Source organism: Lingula anatina, chromosome 2 (genome assembly GCF_051362555.1).
Source record: "Lingula anatina isolate TDL-2025a chromosome 2, LinAna3.0, whole genome shotgun sequence".
Lineage (NCBI taxonomy): Eukaryota > Metazoa > Brachiopoda > Lingulata > Lingulida > Lingulidae > Lingula > Lingula anatina.
Window position 1 is genome coordinate 9,549,798 of NC_141768.1, and position 24,273 is coordinate 9,574,070.

The window sequence follows — 24,273 nt, forward strand, 5'->3', positions numbered from 1 at the left end:
TCGGCAGGGATTACTAAACCAAGAAAAATGCTCTTTCCCAAAATAACGTTATCTTTATTAAGCCTAAAAAACATTTTCTCTTTCAGTTTCAATTCAAACTTTCATAAAAGCAACGGCCTCATTTTTCTTTTCTGTTTTGTAGTTATAATTTTTGTACAAATTTTACTTTTAAAAATAATTCATAAATATCTTTTTTTTTCAAAATCTTTTCACTTGAGTGAAAAAAGGCTGTTTCTTTCACAAAATCCATTTTATTTTCCGAAAAACCAAAAACAGGCTGATGCACTTACTGCACCTTTTGTTACATTTGATACTACATAAATAAGTAGGGAAGGGAAAATGCCCCGGAAAAAAGGTCAACAACTAAATATGACACTCCATGTGTTTCTTTTTTAGACTATCATTAACTTAATTCAAAGCACGATTCGAAAACCGCTAAGATACCTGATCAGATTCGGAGATTGCGTTTGTTGTCATTCTGAGGCCAGGAACACAACGGTTGGGTTTCCAATGTAATTCAGACAATTTGGCAACATTTCAGTTCTCATATTTTGACACTTTTCATCCACACCAGGAACTCAAGTACCGCATTTTTCCTCTATAAAAATGAATGCAAATACACAAAATAAACAATATCAAACAGGCACTAGACTGTATTTAACGAGTCAATATTACATCATGTGAAACTAAATTGGGAAGCCCAATCGTAAGGCACATAATGTAAAACATAAAGTCAAACAGTTTGCACAACTGCTAATATAGCATTACACATTGTCAGAAAACAAGTGAAACAGATTTTTAAAAACTTTACACTGTAATACATTTCTACAACATATGCACAATTACAACAAAAGTTGTGTGTTTTTTGTGCATAAAAACGTTGAAATCAAAATAAAAAAACGTGATAAACAATTTTTTTTTAATCTTAAAGCGGTGGGTGGGTATTAAGGAGAAAAAAATCCTCTATAATACAACAAATCACATTAAAAGATGCAAACTCAAAAATCCAGTGAGGTGATTTCTTTCATCAGTGAGGCACTCCTGAATCACAAATATTTTAATAAAAACATGGTAAACAATCTCTTCAGTTGTTGGCACATCTAAATGTTAACTTGGTGGATAGAAATTAAACACCTGTATCTCATGAATTCTTCAACCAGAGTTTTTTCATAGTATCTGAAAAATAATCTTACTTAAAAAATATTTTCTCACTGATGGAAAAAAAACTTTTTCAATACACCTGTACTTGAATCTGAACTTTTAAAATCAAATAGTGTTTTCATGTTTTCATGATACAAGCCAGTTTGTATTATCTTACATGACATCTATAAAAAAAGCCAAACTTTAAAAAAAGAAAAAACATTTGACTTTTACAGCACAAAGGCTTATTGTTTATCTCAAAATGCCAAGGTGAGGCAGGGTAAGAGGGAAGAAAATTACACCACCTTCATGAAAGCTTCACCTTAGAGAACCATCTGTAAATCAGGCAGATTTTCAGAGGTCTGTAAGCTCCCATGGGTCATGATAACTTACACGCTTTGGTAAATTATAGTAATGTGGACGGTTTGATAGCTGAGCGTTTAAAACACACTCTTTTCATTGCATACATGGGCTCACACATGACCAAGGCTTCTTCTCCAAAATACAGTCTTGGTAGTAAATATTACCAAATCTGGCCCATCTATATCTGGATATCTCATTTCCTTCCATACCTGATAACTAATATATAAATACATTTTTCAATATATAAAACTAAGCTGCATAATAGCAGAAATAAAATATAAGTTATTGTGTTTCATAAATGACCAAATAACCCTTATGTTAAGGTATTGTATAGAAAAATGGCAAGACAAATATATTAATATCAAGTTTAAATGAAGCAATTGCTTTTTCAAACTCCTCAGTAGAAAGGAAGTTGAGCAGTTGTCACAATAATTTTCTGTAGCATTATGGCACTGACACAGTTACAGATAACCAACTTTTCTGACACCCTGTATACTTTGCAGAGGTCAAAATGTAACTATATAATTATATATATATATTTAATATTATTACATTACATATGCTTATCATATAATAAAAAAGTAACTTAATATATCTAAATTATACCCTGGTGAATCTATTGCTCTGAAAGTAAATACTTTGTTATTCTGTCATCAGTTTCAAGTCAAGGTCCAATTAATCATGTGAAGGTGAACAAACAAACAAAATAAGTCCCAGAATGACGTAATCTTGATGAAAACCTGTATGTTGAATGCCACAGTGCTCATCCTTGCTGCAGACTTATCAATTCTGGTTGCAAGGAGTGTCACCTCTTTACACTCACAAGTAGTCTTCACATTTGCAATTCCATTACCATTATTTTTGGTGTTGTCCTATTGTTAATAACATCATAAATGACATTTTATATTAATACCAGCATCACAATATTAAGAAATACTCTGTTGGTAGCCCTGGTTATGTAGGGTAACTACATCTTTTCACATCAAGCAGTCTACTTTAATGATATAGCTGTGCCAGTATGTAAGACCCAGGATATAATGCTGTCAATCTCTCAAAGTGCACTGGTAAAGCTGCATTGTTAAAGTATACCACGCAATTTGAAAGTGACCAATGTGGTTTACTCTGTAATGGAAAAAACCAACAGTACTCATCAAAAATAGTCTCTAGAGAATAAAAAATTTGAGTGCTGTCTGCGAGTGGTCTGTCTATCAGTTAACTCAGCTTTCAAAGACGCTGATCTATCAACTCAGCCTGGAGAGTATCTTCTTCTTTTTCTCCAATTAGCAATGGTGGTGTGAAGACATCCCAGACTCTGACATTACCATCATCACTACAGGTCACTACCCTGTCTTCTGACACCTAGAGAAGATGAAAAAGCAAACAATGAAAGTGGCTCAGCTTGGCAGCTAGTGACATCTTTTGTTCTGCTCTGTTTTTAGGTTCATCTTAATGTTATACATTTTTTCTAAAAATACAAAAATGAAATGTGAAAATTATAAACAGAGTTGTTAAGCATGTGATAAAACCAAATTTAAGTGCCTTCACTTTATGAAAATTTAATGTGCACAACTTGTTTTGCCTTACTTGAGCGCAGATGGCCTTGAAAGACCTAAGGTTAAGGACATTAAAGACATAGAACATTTACCTTTCTAATTTGCTAATCATAATACAAATATATATCATACCTTGACATCATTTACAGGGCCCTTGTGTCCATGTAAAGAGCGTACACAGGTCATGGTAATAAGGTCCCACTCCTTGATCACTGCATCACTAAGGATAAAATAAAAATGTGACAATGAAAGTACCTGTTTTACTCCATAGAAATATTCTTTAAATAGTTATTCATGTAAGAAACTTATACAGTTTTTCACACCATCTATCATCTGCAATAGACCACTTTAGCAAGTTTAATAAAGAAAGGGGCTGTAAGAGTAAAAGGCCAAGGACAAACTGCTAATTTTTGAATAACCTAAGATGAAAATGTTGCAAGTAACCCATGAATAGGCCATATATTTTCTGTTTAATTACAAAAGTTTTTTTATTCTTGAAAGTCAAATTAATGTAAAAATGCAGCAATTTATAACATGCAGGCATGGTGTTCAAGCAACTGTGTGATTTCTCAAACTGCAATGGTAAAATAAAAAATAAATAATAAATAAATAAATGATATCATCCTTACTCAGAAGCAGTATAAAATCTCCCTGAATGAAAATCAATGCCATTGATGGGAGCTTGATGTGCCTCCACTGCTGCCTCACACTCTCCACTGGTCTTGTCCCAGAAATACACCACCCCTCCAGTTGTGCCACACAGCAGCAGGTCTCCTTGCACCTAGAATACACAGGTAGAATGAAAACATGGCAAGATGAAAAATATCTATATTTCTTGTTCTAAAAGTCTACTCTGCTAGACTCACTCTCGATAAATGCATTTAGTAAAATAAATAAGAGAAGCATATAGCAAACTTCTCTCTCATTGCAAAGAAACGTGACCAAAATAGTGCAACCACATGTGAGCTAAGTGGAAAAAAGGGAGAGCAACACCAAGTTGAAGAAACCCTCTGCATAGTTTACTGATTTTGTCCCTGCCATGTAGTAGTATTTCCATTGTAATAGTAGGATTTGTTTCCCAATTCCAACATGACAAGATACAAGATATAAAGAGGCAGGGGGAGACATTTTGACCAAACCACTGGACAGTGTCTGTGTGTGTAAACAGGTCACAATAGAAGAGGACTAACACTGAAGCTCTGATAACTTATAGAATACTAAAAAGATGTACAATAGCTAGGTGAAATACTAATTTACTTTAAAATATATATTGCTAATATATACTGCTAATTTCTATGGGATTAGAATGAAATAATATGAAGCAGTGTTACAGAACTAGGCATTAATATTTGGTCACCTACTAAAAATGTCATATTTGCTTAAATACCATAATCTGTTCTAATCCTAATATCATTACTATGCAGAAAGTACTTTGCGGGTTTTGCGTAGTCTCTGGGTCAGCTATACATAGTAAATCTATTACATAATCTACCTTAATTTGGAGACGGGGTGTATTTTCAAAGAGGAAGTGGTAGCCATTTGTGGTAAGGGTTCACCATGGCATTGTTCTTTCCAAGACCACATTGCCTATAATATTACCAGTGATTTCACACAAAATTACCCCGGAATTATTTTCCACTGAGCTTTCTACCTCAGGAATCTGTGAGCAATTTAACACAAATCCCCACTTCCACTGCCAAAAGGTCAACATTTCCATCCCTTTCCTTTCAATTTAATAATAATAATAATAATAATAATAATAATAATAATAATAATACTAATAATAATAATAAATCAAACTTTGTATTCAATCAAATATATATAAATATTTGTCTCATTAAGTTCATATATATAAAAATGCAAAAATCACTTCATTATGAACCTGATAAAAAAATCTTTGCTTTTTATCTAAAAATAAAGATATTGTTACCAGTAGAAAGTCACTGCTTAAAATGTACAAGTTTATCCAAATCATCTTATATGTTACTAAAATACTAGATTCTTTTATCTGTTTTGCGATATATATACATGATATAATGTGCATTATTCTACTGCCTAATCCCAGCTGGCCCTGCCATCACTGGGATGGGCACCTCCCACTCCACCATTAGCACCTTGTATTTCAACAAAAATTACCTAATCATAACCACAAAGTGTAGTATAATTCCCATCTTAAAATATTTCTTCTTTTACAGTTTTGCAGAATGGGTTGTATTTCATTTCATTTTTGGATAATTTTGCTTTCTGTCACAGAAAAAAGTACATGTACAAGCAGCTTATCTAGTAATTGATTTTATTTTAAAAAACTGAGTCATTCAAATTTATCAACTTTCAAAAAATCTTGGATTTTGCACTTAGTGCTCTGACCACCAGCCAAATTTAGTGATACATTTATCAAAATTTAGATTTAATCCTTTTATGACTGTTAGTTCAATTAAGAAGAAAACCAAACTCAAACCACTCCATTTCCTCTCCAATTCTCCCACTTAAGCTAGTTCATCTATGCCATGATGTTAAAGTAATAATATTCCCATTTCTTATACCACTAGACTGTTGAGCCAACCACAAATGCATAATTTCACTCTTTAGTTATACATCTAAATTTTATGTGACAAGAACAAGTGGAATTCTAAAGCCCATAAAAGTAGTTTTAATGATTTTGAAAATTTATTCAGAGCCACTCTCTTTCTCTGTGATTTATGGCAGGGGGCCTCCACATAAAAATGACCCAATCTTCTACATATAAAGGTACATTTCAAAGGAGAAGCACTATTTTATGATCTGTGATGATTCAAGCAATGACGTAATACAATCTACAGAAAGAATAGTCTTCATTATTTTATAATCTAAAATCACTTCAATTAAATTGTGTGCAGCAGGCTACCACCTGTGGAACAAAGTGCTTAATTTGCTGAAGGATTTATCACCTCATAGGTTAGTTTAAATCAACCTGTCGTAAACTGAGATAAAATTCATTACCTGTGACTTTGAGCAGGAATGCCAACATTTTGAAATGTTTATTTCATTTCTTAACAGCACCTTCAGATGTGTGCTCTGACAAAGTGATTTAGCTGTCTGCACCCAGTGGACAGTCACACTCACCTTCCTCTGTTTATATAATGGATGATCAATTATTAACAAGACTTCATTAGTAGATGTCTAACTGGCCTTCCTTGTGGGTTTTTGACTCTGACCTAATCAAGTGGCACAAATGGTCAATTTATGCTGTGTTTAGACCTAAATTGACCAGGTCTAAGTTCATGTCTGAACACACCTGAAGAGCATTGATTTCCTCCCTCCTCCTATCCAGTGAAAAATATCATAATGTGACTAGCAGGATAATAAGCAGGTGTTGAAGTGGTGTCACCATAAATTCAATTGGTGTCAGACCACAAATAGCAGTGTACTTTGAAAACAAAGGCATTTTAACTCATAAAGATAAGGGCCAATTGAAATATATAACCCTTAAGTTAAAAAAAATACAAACTTAAGGGATTGGAAAGTATAATTGCACATCTCTGAAATGAAATAGGTGGGTTACATAAATGGGTTCCCTTTGAAGTCTCAACTTGTGCCTGTATGATCTAGTTCTTAAATGAAGGTTTACCGGGGTAATCACCAGCCAAAGGTATGCCACTTTTTAAAAGCCAAATCATTGTTCCATCAAGATGCCAAAATATATGAACAAGTGATAGCACTGATACGGTACTGCTTGGTGGCAAACTAAAAGTTTGGTTTTTGTTATTTATGACCTGCATTAGGCTAGTTGAAATTGCTAGAATTATCTTTGAACAAAAGTCACGTAAACTTTAGGAGAAAACCTAAACATTCTTAAATAAACTTAAGAAAGGAATGGTAACATAAATCTACCTTTCAAAACTTAACGATGGCACTTCACAGGGCTATACATAAAAAGCAGCACTTGAATGTGAACAGGTGTGTGGTTTGTAGAGAGAATAATAGTAACTGGCTCTCCACGACTCCATAGGTGGTCTGATAATGACATATGGGGAAGGAGGACCAGGATGACTCTTTCTGTGTGTGTATGTGCGTGTGTGCATGTGCAAAAGAGAATGGGAGAGAAAGAGAAATGGAGGGATTAACACATGTTAGTATGACTTTAAAAAGAGAAGTAAAAATTGAAAAAAGTTTTACCAGAGCTAATAAAGTATAATAAAATAATTTTAGTCATGTAAAGTAATTCACACCAAGTTTTAACTGTTAGTTGTGACATATGATTTTTGGCAGGATATAGGATTGTTAAAACATGTGACATCACACAAAATAGTAATATAAAAGAAAAAGAAAAGGAAAGAAAAAAGGGATTCAGACATTTCAGATTAAATCACTGACACAGAGCACTTTGAATAGATTACATACGGATATTAAAAATGTTCACTTACTGCCATGCAGGATATGGGGTGGCTGGGTCCATTAAACCACCTCAAACACTCTCCACTGTGAACTGCATGGATATACACCCTCCTAAAATAAATATATGAAATGAAAAAAAAATTATTGCTGAAATTTATTAACAATTATTTAACAAAACTATATCAGCAGTTTTATCTGTTTAATTCTATACCTGTAAAACAGAAAACTTACATCAGTCATAAAACAATATGTTTTTAGTTTTTTGTAACAAGCACACAAATAAATGAAAATAAAGAATGCAAAAAAATCCATTCCAGAAAACACATAAAATGTATTATAGGAAGACATGTCTCCTTATCTGATATCAAGTGTGAGGGAATTATGCTATTTTTAGGTTGAAATTTCCAAAGAAAAATGATCCAAAATTATCAGTAATTTAGTCAAGATATCATCTGCAGACTTCTGGTTTGGTTAAAATAGGCACAGGTAATTTCAGGTGTCTAGGCAGTGGAGTGACTTGACTCATGCAAGTATGTGCATTTTTACCATTGTGGAAAAATAGTCTATTTTGGTTTGCAAATTAAAAATTAAACTCAAGCTACAATTTGCTTTATGGACAACATGTGGCTCAAATGTTTCAATGGATAAAAATGGAAATGTAACAAAGTTGCCCTTAGTGTGAGAGGCATACTTACATGTCAGCACCACCACTAATGATGGTCCTCCCATCAAACTCCAGACATGTAATCCCCGCCTTGTGTCCTCTGATGATACGTTCACATGAATAGCTGTAAGTCGACCAAACTCTAATGGTCTTGTCATGAGAGCCAGACACCCTGAAAACAAGTCATACTGAGAGTTGCTGTACACAATATTGGATAATTAAAGAGTGGTACAAAATGACTTGTTTTAAGTAGACATCTAGAACTGTTCAGTATTTGACTTCCAGCCTCATCCCATATTCAATTTAATCAAAAAGGAACATTACAACACTAGTTAGGGGAAAGTTATTCATGACCAAACTTATTTTTTGTACAATTTGACAGTGCAGTATTAATATATTTTTCCCAATATGCATTCATTAGTAATATCTCTATGATAATTAAAATATAATTCATTACATATAACTAGTAATTTTTCAACTCAGACTGTCCTGCCCTCATATCCTCAAAAGATTTCACAGTCACATAACTTCTTCAGAATTAGAAGAAAACAACCTTCTGTATCAACAATTAAACAAGTAAAATTTTAAAAATAAAACATAAAAAACTTACAGATAACATCCACGGCACTTCAGACAGTTGACAGCATCACTATGTCCAGAAAGCACTATAATTCGCTTAAAACTGATCACATCCCAGACCTTTAATAGTAGAAAATATATATAGCAGTTTGTGTTGGTTTGTAATATTAACTAGTTATATGAATGAAGATTAATAAATATGGTCCTTTATGTATATAATAATTTAACGTAATTTAACAAGTTTACACTTTATTAAAAGACTAAATATTACACACAAATATACATTTTCCTGTGTAGTACAGCATAAAACACACAAAATGACATTTTCTTTCTTACCATTATTGTGGTATCCCAAGAACCAGAATAAAGCCTATCATCACTGATACAAATTGTCCAAATGCCTCCCTTAAAAGACAAGAAATATGAAATATTTTGTTTTCTCCTGCTTGTGCATCATCTAAGTATTATCACTTGTACGTTTTATATGGCACAATCATCATACAAAATTTTCAATTTATCTTTTTATTTTTGTTTTATCAATTTAAAAGTGTTATTTGTATCACACAAAAGAATTTGTTTCACATGAACTAGGAGTATTTCTGCATAACACAATTACCTTGTGTCCATAAAGTTTGTGCACACTCCTCCCAGTTCTGATATCCCATAGTCTAATGGTACGATCCATGCTGCCACTGAACAAACGCTTCTTGTCAAAGGTCACACAGAGCACATCATTCATGTGACCCTACGGAATCAAAATAGCAAATAGATTGATAATTATTTACTAACAATTAACAATATTTTCTGTTGACAGATTTGATATTTAAATTTGATCAACCTATTTTTAAAAAGAAGATACTCAGTGTTTGAACAGATGGGGGTTGACAGTTGATGTGTCCATTGACAATATATTATTTAAAAATGCCAGGACAAGTCATTTAAATTGACAAATTTTAATTAGATCCTTCTAATCTGACAACTGTCTGTTTTGTAATTAATAAGGTTTCTGATTTTATACAAATCATGACATTTATGTGACCATAGGCATGTTTAAATATTTGTAACACTGTTTATACTATATGTGTCAAAGCCAAATCACAACAAAAAACAACTGGCTTTCACTAGAACTGTATTCAAATCATGTAAACTGGGTGTCACCTGTAATCTCCTGACTCTACTGACTCCTTTCACTAGACCTGCATACTGAATCTGTTTGTTTTTCAAGTCCAAGTATGCCTCTCGCTGCCACTTTAGATTGCGAGCAGATCTACATTTGCCCTGTGAAAACAAATAAACAAAAAGTTAAATCCAATGCCAAACAATCAACAGGCATATAGATTATGAAAGAAGGGACCTTTTACTTTTCCATTTTTTAAAAAGTGCTGTTCTCGTTCTTATAAAAATTTTACAATCATTTGCTCATCTTGGATTTAGGATAGTGTGAAACTGAAAATGTTGGAAAAATAGTGCTCATTTCTGAATCCAACATTACTTTTGCAATGATTAAAATCATGAAGTACATAACAAAGTGGTTCACTTTGGGAGAAGAACCTACTAATTACATAATAAATACATTCTTTTCATATCAATAGTTAAAATATATTGTTACCATGATATCAGTGGCTTGATGTAACTCGGGTCTGATGTCCAAGGCCAGTTCATCCTCATCCCCGTCCCCACCACCTCTACGCATCTGTTTCCTCAGTGGTTTGTTAGCCCTGGAACATAAACCATTGACACATCAAAACTCAATAACAAAATCATAATAAACAAAGTATCAAATACAGAACAATTTTTTTAAAAAAAGGTTTATATATAAATAATTAAATAACTCTCTTCTAATTTAAAAGAAAATTTGGAAAATGTATTTAACTTCAGTAATTTTTTCACCTATATTAATTTCAAATTAAATGGCACATGTCATCTGACAACAAATGGCAGTGCCTGCCACCAGAACTTAACACATTACATGGCATATAACCTACAGTATCATAGTACAGCTTATTAAGTTTTGTGTCAAAACAATTACAAAACCTGCCACAGAGACCATTCAATTGTGATAACATCACCCAATAAATGCCAGGTGTGTCACTGAAAAGTTTCAAAATCTTCACAATTCACTGGGAAAATTGATACTTTTTATATACTGTACAAGGTCTGGTAATAACACATATTATTCACAATTCTGCCATGAAAATATGATGAAAAAGCAGAATATGTGGGCGATAAGGGGAAGGGGGATCTGAAATACCTCCAACCTAGTGCTGGTGGTGTAATATCTGGCCTAAAAATACTACCGCTTGTCATACTGTCCACTTACATCTCTGCAAATTCTCCACCAATAAGGTCATCTAGGGACTCATCTGGAGTCTTCAAATCCCTTCCCATCTTGCCTTTAGTCTTTGATGCTTTGGATGACTTTGACCCTCTACGGTGTTTTAAATTTTTCCTTGGTGTTGAAAGGAACTTTTCAGTGTTGGATTCATCACTATATGGGAAAGTGTCCGATTCTCCACTACCTTGACTTGAAGCACGATGCCGTGATTGTTTCTTTCTCATGGAGTGAGTTGTCACATACTTCAGATCTGGTAAAAAAAACATTAAAAGTTATCTATGTGCAATCACGGCAAATTTTCCTCTAATTTTTAAAGAAAAGAATGCATTTTTTTTTCAGATGAAAATCAACTTTATAGATGAGTTTCTTATAATTCCCGAAACAGTCCTTATAAATGTGATTTTATTCTTAATCATTAATCTACCTACTGCATGTAAAGTTCCACTGCTTAGACCAAACTCCATTAAATTTTCTAATCAAGGTTGCTGACTTCTTACCTGCTTCACCACCCTCTGAGAAAGCAGATACACTCTTTGTGTCTAACAAATGAAATAAATAGAAATGCTTAAACATGAACCAAACAGGACTTTCTTAACGACATTAAATTTTTGCAATCAACTTAAGTAAATTCAGAATCAATTAAAAAATATTTTAAACAATTAAATAGTACATTTTGTTACACCATAAACATTTTTGAATATATAAAAAATGTTTCAGTTCTATTTTTCTACTGTAATACCCATCCTAATTGGTAGCATAATGACTTCTTTACTGTATTTTTTTCCTGTTCTTGAACAATAGCAATTAAATTGTTCTTTATTTCTGTACTAATTTATTATCATTTTTCTCTAAAATCATCCTAGAAATGCAAAACTATAAGTATAAATGAACATGTAGTACTGGGCTTTTTCCAGCATGTTTCAATTATATTTTGTCAAATACATTTTTGATTTGGCTGAAGTTGTCAAGTTGTTTGTCCTTAAATACTTTTCTTTATCCTAGAGGGAGCCCAGCAATGCAATTTTTTACCGTTTTTAATCATTGGCAGGAATCTTCCTCCAATTCTGGGTATTCCCTCTTGTTTGCGAGCTGAGGTGCAATTCAAAGTGCAAGACACACATAAAAAAGCAAAATACAACACTGCAATGTGCAATGTGATCAACAAACAAATCAAGAAAAACTGCATAAATGCATATAAAACCACCACATCAAAGCAGTATCTTTATACTAATTATAAAGAAGCCTAGACTGTAAATATTCATTGCTTTTTTAATGGTGAAATTAAACAAAATGGTATTGTAAAAAAATTCAATATCCACACGTCAACTTCAATCAGGCAGCTATATGACTAAATTATGTCAACCAATATTATCTCATTGTGGATATGTTTAAAAATAGACAAAGAAAGACAATAAAAAAGAAAGATAAACACACACACACACACATGCTACAGTGATAGAAAAAAGTCTGTGAACACTGCATTTACCTTCCAGATTTCCCTTCATATCATGTATCATCTTCTTCAGCTCTCCATATGCCAATCTCCAGTCAATAGTGAGGTCAGCATGAGACTGCATTACTATAGTAGTCAGGTTAGGCACACCCTCAATTGCACCTAAAATACAGGATATTATTACAATATCATTCAAATCAAGTATAAAACCAGATATGCTGTCCACTGACTAATTTTTGTCTTACAATTTAATGTGCTCAAGGTGAAAACTCAAAAGGATTTACAACAATGTCAACAGAAGGCCATCAACAAATTTTGAGTTTAAGAACTATGAAACAATTTTATAAGAAAGTATATAAGCTAATGTATCTGTGGTTATAACAATTTACTATGCTTATCATTTCGTTAAGTTAACATTAGTATTTGTACAGTATCTGTTTCATTACCCATGGCTTTGCACTTGAGTATCCAGAGTTCTGCTGTGTCTGCTATGTATCTCCATCTTCTACAAACCTAGATTTAAAAATAGATGTTGTTGCATATGTGGGTACATATCAATCTTTGTGTGTCTTTCAAAGGTCATTGTATTCACCTTAAACCTAACCTTAGGCAATTAGCGACATTTCTTTCATAAAGCAAGCTAGATAGATATGTAGATGTAGATAACTAATTTCCCTTGCCATTATCTGGACATTTCATATCAAATATAAAATCAATGTTTTCATGTAGCACTAATACTACTCAATTCCAGATACTCACCAAGCCTGCTTCATCAATTTCCTTAGATGTGAGAAAGGAAAAGATGTTTATCAGGATGTGATCTGGAAGCATGTTGATGTCTGCTGTATCTTGTAGTCTGGATAAAGAAATCCAACATCCAAATCATTATACCTGATGCCTCATAAATATTTGTGAATTGATCCAATTCACTATGGTCATGAAAAATTCTGAAGTGTTTAACTTAAATAAGTCATTCTCTATATCCAGGGGCGGAATTAGGGCGTCTTCTGGGTCTTCCGGAAGACGGTCAGATTTTCAAGTTTACATTGACGGGTATCTAATTTTTTCTGTTGGAAGACGGTCAAAAATGGAGGATGGATCAACAAAGATAAATTGGAAGACTGTCAGAAAATAACTCTGTTTTTTTTAATCATTGAAGATATTATTTTTACTTTTAAATTTCAGTTATACCCTCCTGTTGCTCACCTCTGTATAAGGCACTCTGCTAATGAACTGATCACATCTGGGCTGCACTTCTTCACAAGTTCTGCTAATAATGCCAGACGTTCGTGATGCTGCCACACCTCCATCCACTGAAAATATATAAACACTTTTATCATATCTTATATTACATTTATGTACCTTGAATATGTTGAGAAAAAATAATAGCTATATTTATATATATCAGGTACATTAAGTAGCAGATGAGCCATAATATTATTGCATAACAAGCCACCCTCTTATATCTAAAATAATATGAAATGGAATATAAAACAGAAATTTCAATATGGTTTTAAATAATTTAATCAACTTTCATGACTCATTTAAAACATTTAAGTTTTGGGCAAAATTAAGGGTGCTTAATGGTAATGAAGGAGCAGCATAAAACCCCATAACTGGTGCCAGTAAATTCTTTGAATGTTGACATATTTCATAACTAATGTGGCTCACCTCCCAAACTTTTTCTAACTGTTCCTTGAATTTTGTACTGAGCTTGCTTCTCTTTGCTTTGACGAAGACTTTTCCTGCTGGTGGTTGCTGCACCCACCATTTGAAATTCTTGTAGCTTCTTTGCACAGGCACATACACCTCCTGTAGCTCTGGAAGTTTTCTGGTAGACCCTGTATTCACTTCTCTCTGGACAGGACCTTATAACAAAACAACAACAGCACATTATAAACAATGTTTTGACAGGATTAAACAAAATATTTAAGATGGATTGAAATATATTTTCTGAAATCGAAGTAAGAATTCAATCTGTTGGTTAATGTTTAATGGCAATCCATAGTTCCCAGTGCATAACAATTGGTTTCTGAACTTAGCCAAAGTATATGTCTTCAAACTTATTTCAGGTCTCATATAGATTGGACACAGAAACAATGGCAGGGGTTTTACAAAGATTGATACCGTTGAAGAAAGTGATGTGTATATGTGCACTATTGCCTACAATGATTTAACCATGTCTTCGCCTTTTATTTAATGATCAAAAATCTTACTCAAAGGAAAGGATGAATAAGATCAAATGTTCCAAAATACTACATGTAGATCAAATAAGGATCTTACCTAACCGTTCCCACATATCTGCACAGAAATACTCTGCAGTGCTTATATTTGAACTTTTAACACTTCTGGTCCTAAGTTTCCCACTGTCTGAGGAGGATGGTGGAGAAGGCCTGAGAGGACTATCTCTTGACTCCAATTCCTCACTGTCTTGACTTAGAGGACACTTTGGTGGGCTTTTAATTAATGGCATGTCTTCTGTTGAAAACATTGTTACTGATGCAGTTTCTGCAATTGTGACTTTAGCTGTTCCTTTTACTTGCTTTTTATGGATAGAATCTTTGGTGGTTTGTGTTGTCAGAACTTTTTCACTACTAAAATCCACTTCTTGATTGTCATCTTGCAACAATATTTGTTCACCCTGTATTTCCTCATCTAAACCCTGGACTTCATCCACTGTCACACACTTGTGCTGTGACATTCTTGACGATGACCGTGACATTTTCCCACTACATCTAGACATAGTTCTTTCTACCTCTTCATCCTCATACTTATTCACATGAATCACTACATCAACAGCAGACTGTAAAATGCTGTTTGCCATAGTTTCTGCTAAACTGTTTATAGAGCCTTCATACTCTTTATGCAGAACAGAATCCAAAGCACTGGTCACCATTTTCTCTGCTATGGCATCTAATGCCCCCGTCTGTCCCTTTACTGGAGAAGAATCACTGAGATATTCATCATCGCTGGACCCACTTTGTGCTTCATGTTGAGCAGCAAGGTGACGAATGAGTCTTTTTTCATCATCTGGTATCTTATATTCTCCATCTGTGTCTGTGCCATCAGTGTCCTTGCTTCTGCCCCTGGCATCCCTCTCCATACTAGGCTCTCTACTATCCTCATATCTGATAGCAGTGCTGGCAGTCCCTTGCCTCTCTGTATGAGATTCTACATTAACATCTCCTCCATCTTGTGGAGTGTTTTCAACTTTATCTGTCACATTTTCACTTTCATTATTGTCTGCTTTATCACACTGGGGGACACTATCACCCCCCGCACTAGTGACCTCAGTGCTTGGACCCCGAATCACAACTTCAATATTGCCAAAGTGTTGAGTATTTCCCTTTGAGCTATTTTTCTTCAGCTCATGTTTCAGTCTGTCCTTGAAGTTTCTATTTAACTGTCCTACTTTACTGGGCTTCTGATGACGTAGGGCAGCTGAAGGATAACGCTTTTTCAAAGAGGCAACAAAATCCCTGTGAAAAACTGGCTCTAAATCAGTGGCAAGAAATTCCAGCTGACTCGTTGAACATCTAAAAAGCACAAAAAAAATCATGTTATCACTTTTATCACATCTAAATCAAACAAACAAGTAGATGGACAGACAAAATACCAGATATATATAAAACTTTTTATACTACATTTATTATATTTAACCAATATGTGTATATCTTATTACAAGTTTACATTTTCACATTTAATTCAAATTCTGATGGTTTTCTCTCTTTCTGATTAGTATAATATACATATACAGTATGTCTCACCAAGTCTAAAAATAAGTAACCCTTCAGGCCAGTAAGATTCAGACTTCGCTGGTTGGGTTAAAAATCACTGGCTTGTGGCACATGGGGAACCAGTAATTTCTAACTTTGTAGGAAAGCAAACCTTACCTCTCTGTCAAACCTGCTAATAAATGTTTCTGTTGCCATGGTCTCCATGAATCAAACCACTCAAAGATTTTCTTATAAATCTGTTTGGTATTTATATATGCTTGGAATTCGGAGGGTTTCTGTTTTGTGCCAACACTTGGAATTGACAAAGGTGAGTCGTATGTAGCATAGCGTAGGCCTTTGGTGGGTTTAAGTGTTAACTCCCTACTAGGAGGATCAATGTATGGCAAAAATGATGGCATAGTTGATACTGAAATGAATAATGCAATAACTTACGAAGTATTTATAAACAAAAATAGAAACAGAGCACTTAAAGTCACCCAAGTCTTGGAAGGCCACGATGGTGGATGTTTGCTGAATTTAATGCAAAAAATGACATGTACTGACGAGGCCTTCTGAGGGCAAATACATGGGATATCTTGTTTTTGTGATTTTACAGATTCAATTACTCGTAGGTGATATTACTGATGCATTTTTGCTTGAACATAGTACTTATTAAACATATTGACTACTCAGTTACTTGTGAAGTACAGAGGTTCCTGTTCAGTACAGCTAGACGGCCTGATTTCATTCATCATTCGTGGAACACTGTGGCACTCGCAGTGCAGGTGCTACTGATTTGTAAATGTATTCAAATGACAGTCGCTATTGCACTTACCCTAACTTAAAAAAGTTTTATTAAAACTGCCATCATTTCCCCCTAGCTCCTTCTATCGTTAACCCAGCGACTGCCTTCTCCACGGCTTGTTACATTCCGGTGGACCTTTAAGGAATTTAAAATATTTTTATGTTTATAACTTTGCCCACCATGTTGTCTGTCACTATGACCTGTGCACTGTGGGTAATCTCGTGAAGTGCGAGATTTGACGTTTTGACCAATAAGAAGTAAGTGAACCATCTTCAAATGTCTGGGTTCATATCACTGGGTTTATATGGTGTTTAAAAAAGCGACGGGATGGTTTTGTTGGTAAGCACTTATTTTGTGTTTTTAGACCGAGGACTATGCAAAACAAGGGATGTGCGGCCATCCCTTGTTCTAGAGACAAGTGGAAGATCTGCAGCTTGTGTGAGGCTGTCTTCCTCAATGACAAAACCATGTAGTTCCGTCTTGCTATAATATATCATATGACGATATGTAACTTAAACAACATTATAATGTTAATTTTATTAAGAATTTGAAAAGTTAAACTTAAAGGCGGAACTTTGGATGATGCATATTATAACTTGCAGAAATAAATTTCCCTGCTACTTTGTAATTAACCATGAGACTTGTTTTCAGAACAGAAATGATTATTACTATTTTGCTCGTTAAAAATGTATTGTAATGCTTTTTAAGAGATCCAGGGAAGTAATGAGTGGATTTGACTCCTCAGATGATGAAGAAAATGAAGAATTGGACTTGTCACCCTTCATTGTTAACTGGTAATTGTATACACATCTGCGTCAAGCATTTGTTGTTACCATAGTTAAGGTTAGAATAAAACCAGAAAAGTTAAATATGTGAAGATAATACAAATAATGCTTTCTACCTATGAGAATGAGATATACTTTTTTGTCATCAATACACAAGTCAAGAGACAGTGAATAAACTACTAGTATTTCACATGATACATATATTGGTATAATTTATCATTAGCTCTGTTTTGATTGTTTTCTTCAAGGTTAGATATGTCATGTGTTGGCTGCGCTGAGCAGCTGGGTATAAGTGGTTTGCCAGGTATGTTTGTGTGATCCAGTTTGGTCAGCACAACACTGAACAGTTTCTTTCCTTTTAAGTTGAATAATGCAGACAAAAATCAATTAATTGCAAAGCAAATACCATATTGCAATTCATTGATGTAACTCGTTTACTAGTACTCACCAGTACACCTTTTTTTTTCTTTTTTTTAGAATTTTTACAGTTATAATTAGTTTGTGGTTTTAGATTAAATTTTTGATTTTGATTTCAAAACAAATATTATTAGCTGTGTGTGCTTGCATGGCTTTGTAAGAATGTGCTCTTATTGTGCATTGCAGGATGTAGATTCAAAGACACCTGGAGGAGCCTAGAGACTGATATAGGTAAACTTTACCATTATATGTAGCTCTGGTACATAAAATATTCATTCTTATAATAAAACCCATTTTATATTCCTATTGAGATGTATATATTATAGAGAATCATCAATCACTGATTTGTCAATGATTGAAACATGTAAAATAATGCAATGTGATTCCACATCAATTGAGCTCTAAATTTCATTCCCTCTATTTTAGTTACTCTGAAAGGCATGGAGATCACGGAAGTATTTGTGCTGTGTACAAAAGGAGAACTGAACAAATACAGGGTGCCCTATTTGCTCCACGAGTACACTGGTGCAGATTTCAATGTTCACCACCATCCGTTCCCTGATGGGCAGGCACCGTCAGTTGCCGGAATGGTGAAAATGCTAGAGGAATTGAAAGTTAATTTAATGCAGGGAAGAAAGACTCTTCTACAGTGAGTTTGCCATCCAAGTCATAACTTGTTTGAATGAAAGATGCTTTTTTGGAAGAAAAGAGTAATATATGAATTTGAATATTGAAATTGAATTCAAATTTTGATTTTCTTACTTACTTTCTTAACCTATTGATTTTACCAAATAACTTTTAAACATCCATGTAATGACTTTTAGAAATGGGAACTTTCCTCCTTTTTAAGGTAAAAATGTTAAAGCTTTGGATTTTGTGTGAATATAGGTAAAGTGAAAAAGGAGTAGTAGGTTTTCCTCCTTCCTCAGGTGTCCGTGATCTGCATTTGAGAGACCATTTTGCATTTCATGTATTTATATTTTTTAGTTGTTTTGGTGGACTTGGCAGATCCTGCGTGGTAGCAGCTTGTTTGTTAATGTACATGGATGAAAGTTTAGACTCAGAATCAGCAATTCAGAGGTTGCGGCAGTTAAGAGGCCCAGGGGCAGTGCAGTCAGTGAAGGTATCAACATCAATAAAAAAGTTTTCTTATTATGTTCATTTGTACACCAAACAATATCATTAGTTTAATTTGTAAAATGGTGTTTTTTATATGATCAAAACTGCTTTCTAGACATTTGGGCAGTTTGTCTTCAATGCATAGCCATTGTTGTGAACAGACAAGTAAACTTGGCAACACTTTGAGACTTGGAATTCATAGCAATTTATTTGAATGTTTTTAATTTTGTGTCTTTTTTTTTCAGCAATACAATTTTATCCATGATTTTAGAAAAAATTTGGAAGAGTACGAACAAGGAAAAGAAGAGGCATCAAGATCTGTATCCCGATGAGCAGCAGTGATGTGTAGGCAAAAATGTCACGTAATTTGAAGTTCAATGCTCACTGAATTCACATGCACATTCTGTTCTACGAGGAAGAGACTGATGGATGGAATATTTGATAGAATTACACATCCCGTTGACTTGGATGCATGATCAGATGACAGTTACTTAACCTTTTTTTTTTTGTTAAAAAGGTTGATGCATTTCTGTACTAGTGCAATTGCTTTTATCTCTGCTTCACATGATGATGAAATGATTTTCACACTTTATTCAGAAAAATTCAGTGATACACGTTCATGAAAAAAAACTCTTTGTGATTGATCATTAGAAAATAAGGAGTTATAAGAAGATTTTAAATAAGTACAACTGGAAAAAGTCATGATTGTAATTTGCATGTTTTTTTGCTGGTACTTTTTTGTAAGTGCTTGCTTCTGAGAATATTTTCTTTAGATGAGGAAGGTGATTTTGTAAATAAGCTGCTATTTGTATGTATTGGACATGGCAGGATAAATATATTTATTTTTATTTCTAGTAAAATAATATTTTGTATTTATTTATAAGCATCATTTACCAAAACACTACTACAATACATATTCTCTGACTAAAACATTACAAGGTTTCATGAGGTTTTAAATAGGGAATAATAATAAAAAAGAAATTCAGAAGTTGGTGGTTTATATTTTCATTTGTATTTTGTTTTAGAGATGGGAAAGGATTAGACTTGTAGATTTTGAATAGGATGTGGATTTGGTATCTAAATTGTATTGAGAGGAAATCGCACTCAGTTTTACAATTAACCTTTTCTTGTTAAAACTAGTTCTTCAAGTTATTGGATCACAACGTCTTGCTTAAGAAATAGGTATAAACACAAAAGCAAAGAAATCGGTTAAAATCTGTTCTTTTATTGATGAATATTTATAGGTTTTCAGGTAGGAATCTGCAATGGTATCAATCACTTCTGGGGTAATTTTCTTGCAATAAATTGTTTAACATATGGACATTAATTCCATCAGAAAGTATAGCTGTGCTGTACTGTATGCAAACCTGTATTAATAACACACAAACACATACATAATTTGTTACATAATTGACAGCAGCCATATTGTCTCAATTATACTACCATCTACCACCACTTGAAAAAGAACCTATAAATCTTTTAGAACCTTCCCAATTTGTAAACAGCTTATGAAATATATAATACACATTGGGTTTTAACTCCCATTTCGTCTATAAAATACTCCTCTTAACAAGTTTAATCACATATCTCCTACTTCCTTTTATTTATATCTCATTATTTCATATGAATGCTATGTTAAAGCTATTGAATATTTTTATGGATTTAAAGCTTTAGTCAATAATTATGGAAGAAAAAAATCTTATCATCAATATTAGTGGCAGTGAAGAGTTTCCAAACAAAAAATTATGCAAAATCATTTAGTTTATACAGCCACTGAGATCCCTGACATTAACACCGGTTTAAATAAATTGGGAACAAATTATGTTTCTTGTGGCAAAAAGTTATTTTTTAATGTCATCTTGACATTCTAAACCTCAAATAACAAGCATTAGTGACAAAATCTTTTATCTGGTAAGATGTTTTTTGGTTACAAGGCTTCATTTGTTATCTACAAAAAAGCAACATAAAATATCTTACTGAGGCATAATACTGTAAAACAACTGGAAATGATGATAATGTAAACGATACTAAAACTTCACATAATTAAAGGAAATCATCATAACCATTATACTATGATATCTTTTAACTAATAACAAAAGAGATTTATTAATAATAAGATAACTCTACATGATACCTCTTCCTTATAGTATATCTTCACTGACCAAAACGCAGTAATATGTCTAAAAAGATTCTTGTATACATTTGCTCTATTTTTACAATCATAATATATAGTAGTGTTTATTTTCTTCTCCACACTGTAGCATGTGCAACAGTCCACTGGTTTTTATGAGCTGTCTCACGAATAAAGAAAGGCATATCTTTGTCTTCAAGTAGGTCAAAATCAGGTCCCAAAACTTTCTTTAAGTTATCGAACCCTGTTACTTTCCTTCCATTTTTATCAATATAACCTCCAAGCCATAAATTCTGAAAGAAAATAATAAATTTGGATTAGACACCAATTGCAATACAAAACTTGGTAGATGATACATTCATGACAAATGACAATTTTTTTAAAATCTGGAATTTTTTATTACTAATGTACGATAGTCTATTTTAAGGAAAATTAAATATAAACAACAACAACTGTGGAAAAACATAAGACAATTAACATAAGGCCTGTGTGAAAAGTAATATAAATATAATATAAATCACTTATAACTAATACCTTGGGGGTGTACTCTTCCAGCCATGTATATGGTGAAGTGATGACAAGAATTCCTCCCCTAGCTACAAGAGTGGGAAGTCTATTCAAGAAATCATATGGATTAGGTAATCTGCATATGAGATTTCCAGCAAATACACATCCAAATTGACCCAGGCTAACAGGAAGATTGCATGCATCTCCTTGGCGGAAAGATGTCCTACTTCTGTCCTAAAATTAAAAACAACAAGCGGATACAATGTTTACAATTTCATAGCACTCTGCTGATCTAGTGATGGTGTGTGTGTGTGTGTGTGTGTGTGTGATAGAGAGAGAGAGAGAGAGAAAGAGAGAGACTATCTGAAATTGCTTTTATTGACCACAAACATTTGCAAGCTAGGCAAAGTGAAATTTATTGATCCAGTCAGTGAAGATTTAGCCCATTGCCTGTAGACATATAAATACTGCCTTGAAGATGCATTTGAGGCTGTACTTAAACTGTGGACAGAAACTTTTCTTGGTACACATAACTCACTTAATTCCCCTTTGTTCAAATGTAAACTCTATATGAGGGGTATTAATGAAATGTGTTTACAATGGATTAAGATAAACTGATCTGCCGTATATAACAGTAAATATGCCAAATATGGCTGAGATAGAACCTAATTCTTACTGCAAATGAAAAATTATAGTCTACCACTTTATGGCGACTTTGACAGAGTAATAAAAGCCAGTCAGCTTATTATGTGTGACAGTAAACAAGCAGTACCAAATAAGTCTTCTGTCAAATTGCATTCAGTTTTATTTTACTGTTACAATCAGTTGACTGCACAAAGCACAATCTCATTTTAATTCTTTGCGAACATCTTTTCTACATATAATTATGCCAGGCCCATGTTTCACAAAAAAATTAAGTCAGTACCAGTGGCTAACATCTTTGTTTCCAACATACCCTGGTCACATGCACACACCTTACCTCTCTCATGCACACGTTTTCAGCCAGGAAACGGACTTGCTTTTTTTTTTTTTTTTTAGATCAGGACCAGGAAATACAGCCCTGTCCTGTTATAAAAACTGTGGCACTGGGGTAGCAATTTGCATTTTACTAAAAACAATGTAGAGAAAACCTATTATTTCAATTTTCAATTGTAGCTAGAAATACAGATAAATCAACTTACGATGTCACTATCTATTCTGGCAATCAAATCAGTCACAAGAGCACCCTCATCTAGTACCCAGTATTTCATTTCTCCAGATTCCTTGAGTGCATTGCATGCATCCACAAATTTCTGACTAAAGTCTATACCAATCACTTCATTGATTACTCTAGCTAGTTCAAATGATGTTCTACCAACTGCACATCCAATATCAAGTGCCCTGTTTGGGATACCTTGCTGAAAATGAAAATAAGCAGATATAATCTAACAATTAATCCATCGACCATTCCTCACATACGAATTATAAACAAAAAATTAAATTATTTTTGCTTTTCATTGGCATTAACTGTTTATCCTAAAAAAATAACTATATTTGTCCTGCTAAAATATGTATGTTTCCAAATTATTACCGTTATTTATAGATTTATTTATATCATTACAACATGTTTTAAGTAGAACTTAGCTGAAAAATACTTATTACAACATGCTCTTATTATTGATGCTGTAGTTAGACCAAATGGACAATGACTTGCAAGTTTCCATTTATTCGTAAAATAATTTTGTACAGTAGTTGTGGGCTTTCCTATATTCTTTAAAGTTTTTAGGTATCTGGGATGTGATTGTAAGCTCTTGTAAAAGGTCACAAACATTTAAAACACTTCCCATTTTACAGCAACTGAGACTGTGAGAAAATTTTTAGCAAGATAATCCACGAGCTCAGGGATTTTGGTATTTTTGTCAATTTCTCGGATTTTACGTTTTAGATATTTTTTATAAGGCATACCTGTGGCTTGTAGTGAGATAGACACAGATCTGCACATCTTTTCGGAAAATCCAGAGAATCCTTTGGCCCAAAGTCGTACCTTAAAACTTCATTTGGAGCACCAAAGTGAAAAACTAAGTACTCATTCAAAAGTTTCTGTGTCTCGTAGACATTCTCAGATGCCACGGTCTTCATTCGTTGTCTCCGTTCGGAAATTAATTTATAAGTACTGTAAACTGCAACACTCGACGTGATGGCCAGCGATCCTATTGCAAACATTTTATGGTCGATACCAAAAATTTGAGCCATGATTTCCCTGTCTTGAACGCTGTTTTAGCAGAGAAGTTGAGAATTTGCTCACCCTTGTGTGACGACTCGGCAACTCACGTTACCCGGAAGTTTACATTGG

At 33.6% G+C, this 24,273-nt stretch overlaps 3 protein-coding genes across 10 annotated transcripts in view; 1 reads left to right on the plus strand and 2 right to left on the minus strand.

Moving 5' to 3' along the window:
- The window catches only part of LOC106163302 (cyclin-dependent kinase inhibitor 3), a 42,127-nt gene extending 21,836 nt beyond the window's left edge, over positions 1 to 20,291 (plus strand). Inside the window, exons 1-7 of one of the 5 annotated variants that reach the window (XM_013540852.2) lie at positions 17,201 to 17,321; positions 17,691 to 17,776; positions 18,016 to 18,071; positions 18,371 to 18,415; positions 18,611 to 18,833; positions 19,172 to 19,307; positions 19,549 to 20,291. In XM_013540852.2, the coding sequence (XP_013396306.2) occupies positions 17,310 to 17,321; positions 17,691 to 17,776; positions 18,016 to 18,071; positions 18,371 to 18,415; positions 18,611 to 18,833; positions 19,172 to 19,307; positions 19,549 to 19,635 (645 nt within the window). In that variant the 5' untranslated portion in view covers positions 17,201 to 17,309 and the 3' untranslated portion in view covers positions 19,636 to 20,291. Of the gene's footprint in view, positions 1 to 17,200; positions 17,322 to 17,690; positions 17,826 to 18,015; positions 18,072 to 18,370; positions 18,416 to 18,610; positions 18,834 to 19,171; positions 19,308 to 19,548 lie in introns of those variants that run through there. The other 4 variants (XM_013540853.2, XM_087005320.1, XM_087005319.1 and 1 more) reach the window with 4 other exon arrangements.
- Positions 636 to 17,193, minus strand: LOC106163305 (uncharacterized). 4 transcript variants are annotated; one of them, XM_087005312.1, is made up of 21 exons: positions 17,013 to 17,193; positions 16,355 to 16,604; positions 14,745 to 15,997; positions 14,133 to 14,329; positions 13,668 to 13,774; positions 13,221 to 13,317; positions 12,908 to 12,974; positions 12,495 to 12,623; positions 12,038 to 12,097; positions 11,506 to 11,547; positions 10,994 to 11,258; positions 10,283 to 10,391; positions 9,832 to 9,951; positions 9,290 to 9,418; positions 9,010 to 9,078; positions 8,705 to 8,793; positions 8,126 to 8,266; positions 7,460 to 7,541; positions 3,686 to 3,837; positions 3,189 to 3,276; positions 636 to 2,862 (listed from the first exon to the last, which is right to left on the minus strand). In XM_087005312.1, the coding sequence occupies exons 2-21, from the start codon at positions 16,594 to 16,596 to the stop codon at positions 2,728 to 2,730; spliced, it is 3,573 nt and encodes a 1,190-aa protein (XP_086861438.1). In that variant the 5' UTR covers positions 16,597 to 16,604; positions 17,013 to 17,193; the 3' UTR covers positions 636 to 2,727. The 4 variants fall into 4 exon arrangements, with proteins under 4 accessions (XP_086861438.1, XP_086861436.1, XP_086861439.1 ...); XM_087005310.1 differs by having other exon boundaries at positions 11,437 to 11,547; XM_087005313.1 differs by lacking the exon at positions 12,038 to 12,097.
- A 217-nt stretch (positions 20,292 to 20,508) lies between the features above and the next one.
- Positions 20,509 to 24,272, minus strand: LOC106163300 (uncharacterized). Its single transcript, XM_013540849.2, has 4 exons — positions 23,886 to 24,272; positions 23,123 to 23,338; positions 21,969 to 22,175; positions 20,509 to 21,727 (listed from the first exon to the last, which is right to left on the minus strand). Exons 1-4 carry the CDS (start codon positions 24,171 to 24,173, stop codon positions 21,542 to 21,544), a joined length of 897 nt encoding a protein of 298 aa, XP_013396303.2. The 5' UTR covers positions 24,174 to 24,272; the 3' UTR covers positions 20,509 to 21,541.
- Between the last annotated feature and the right edge of the window lies 1 nt (position 24,273).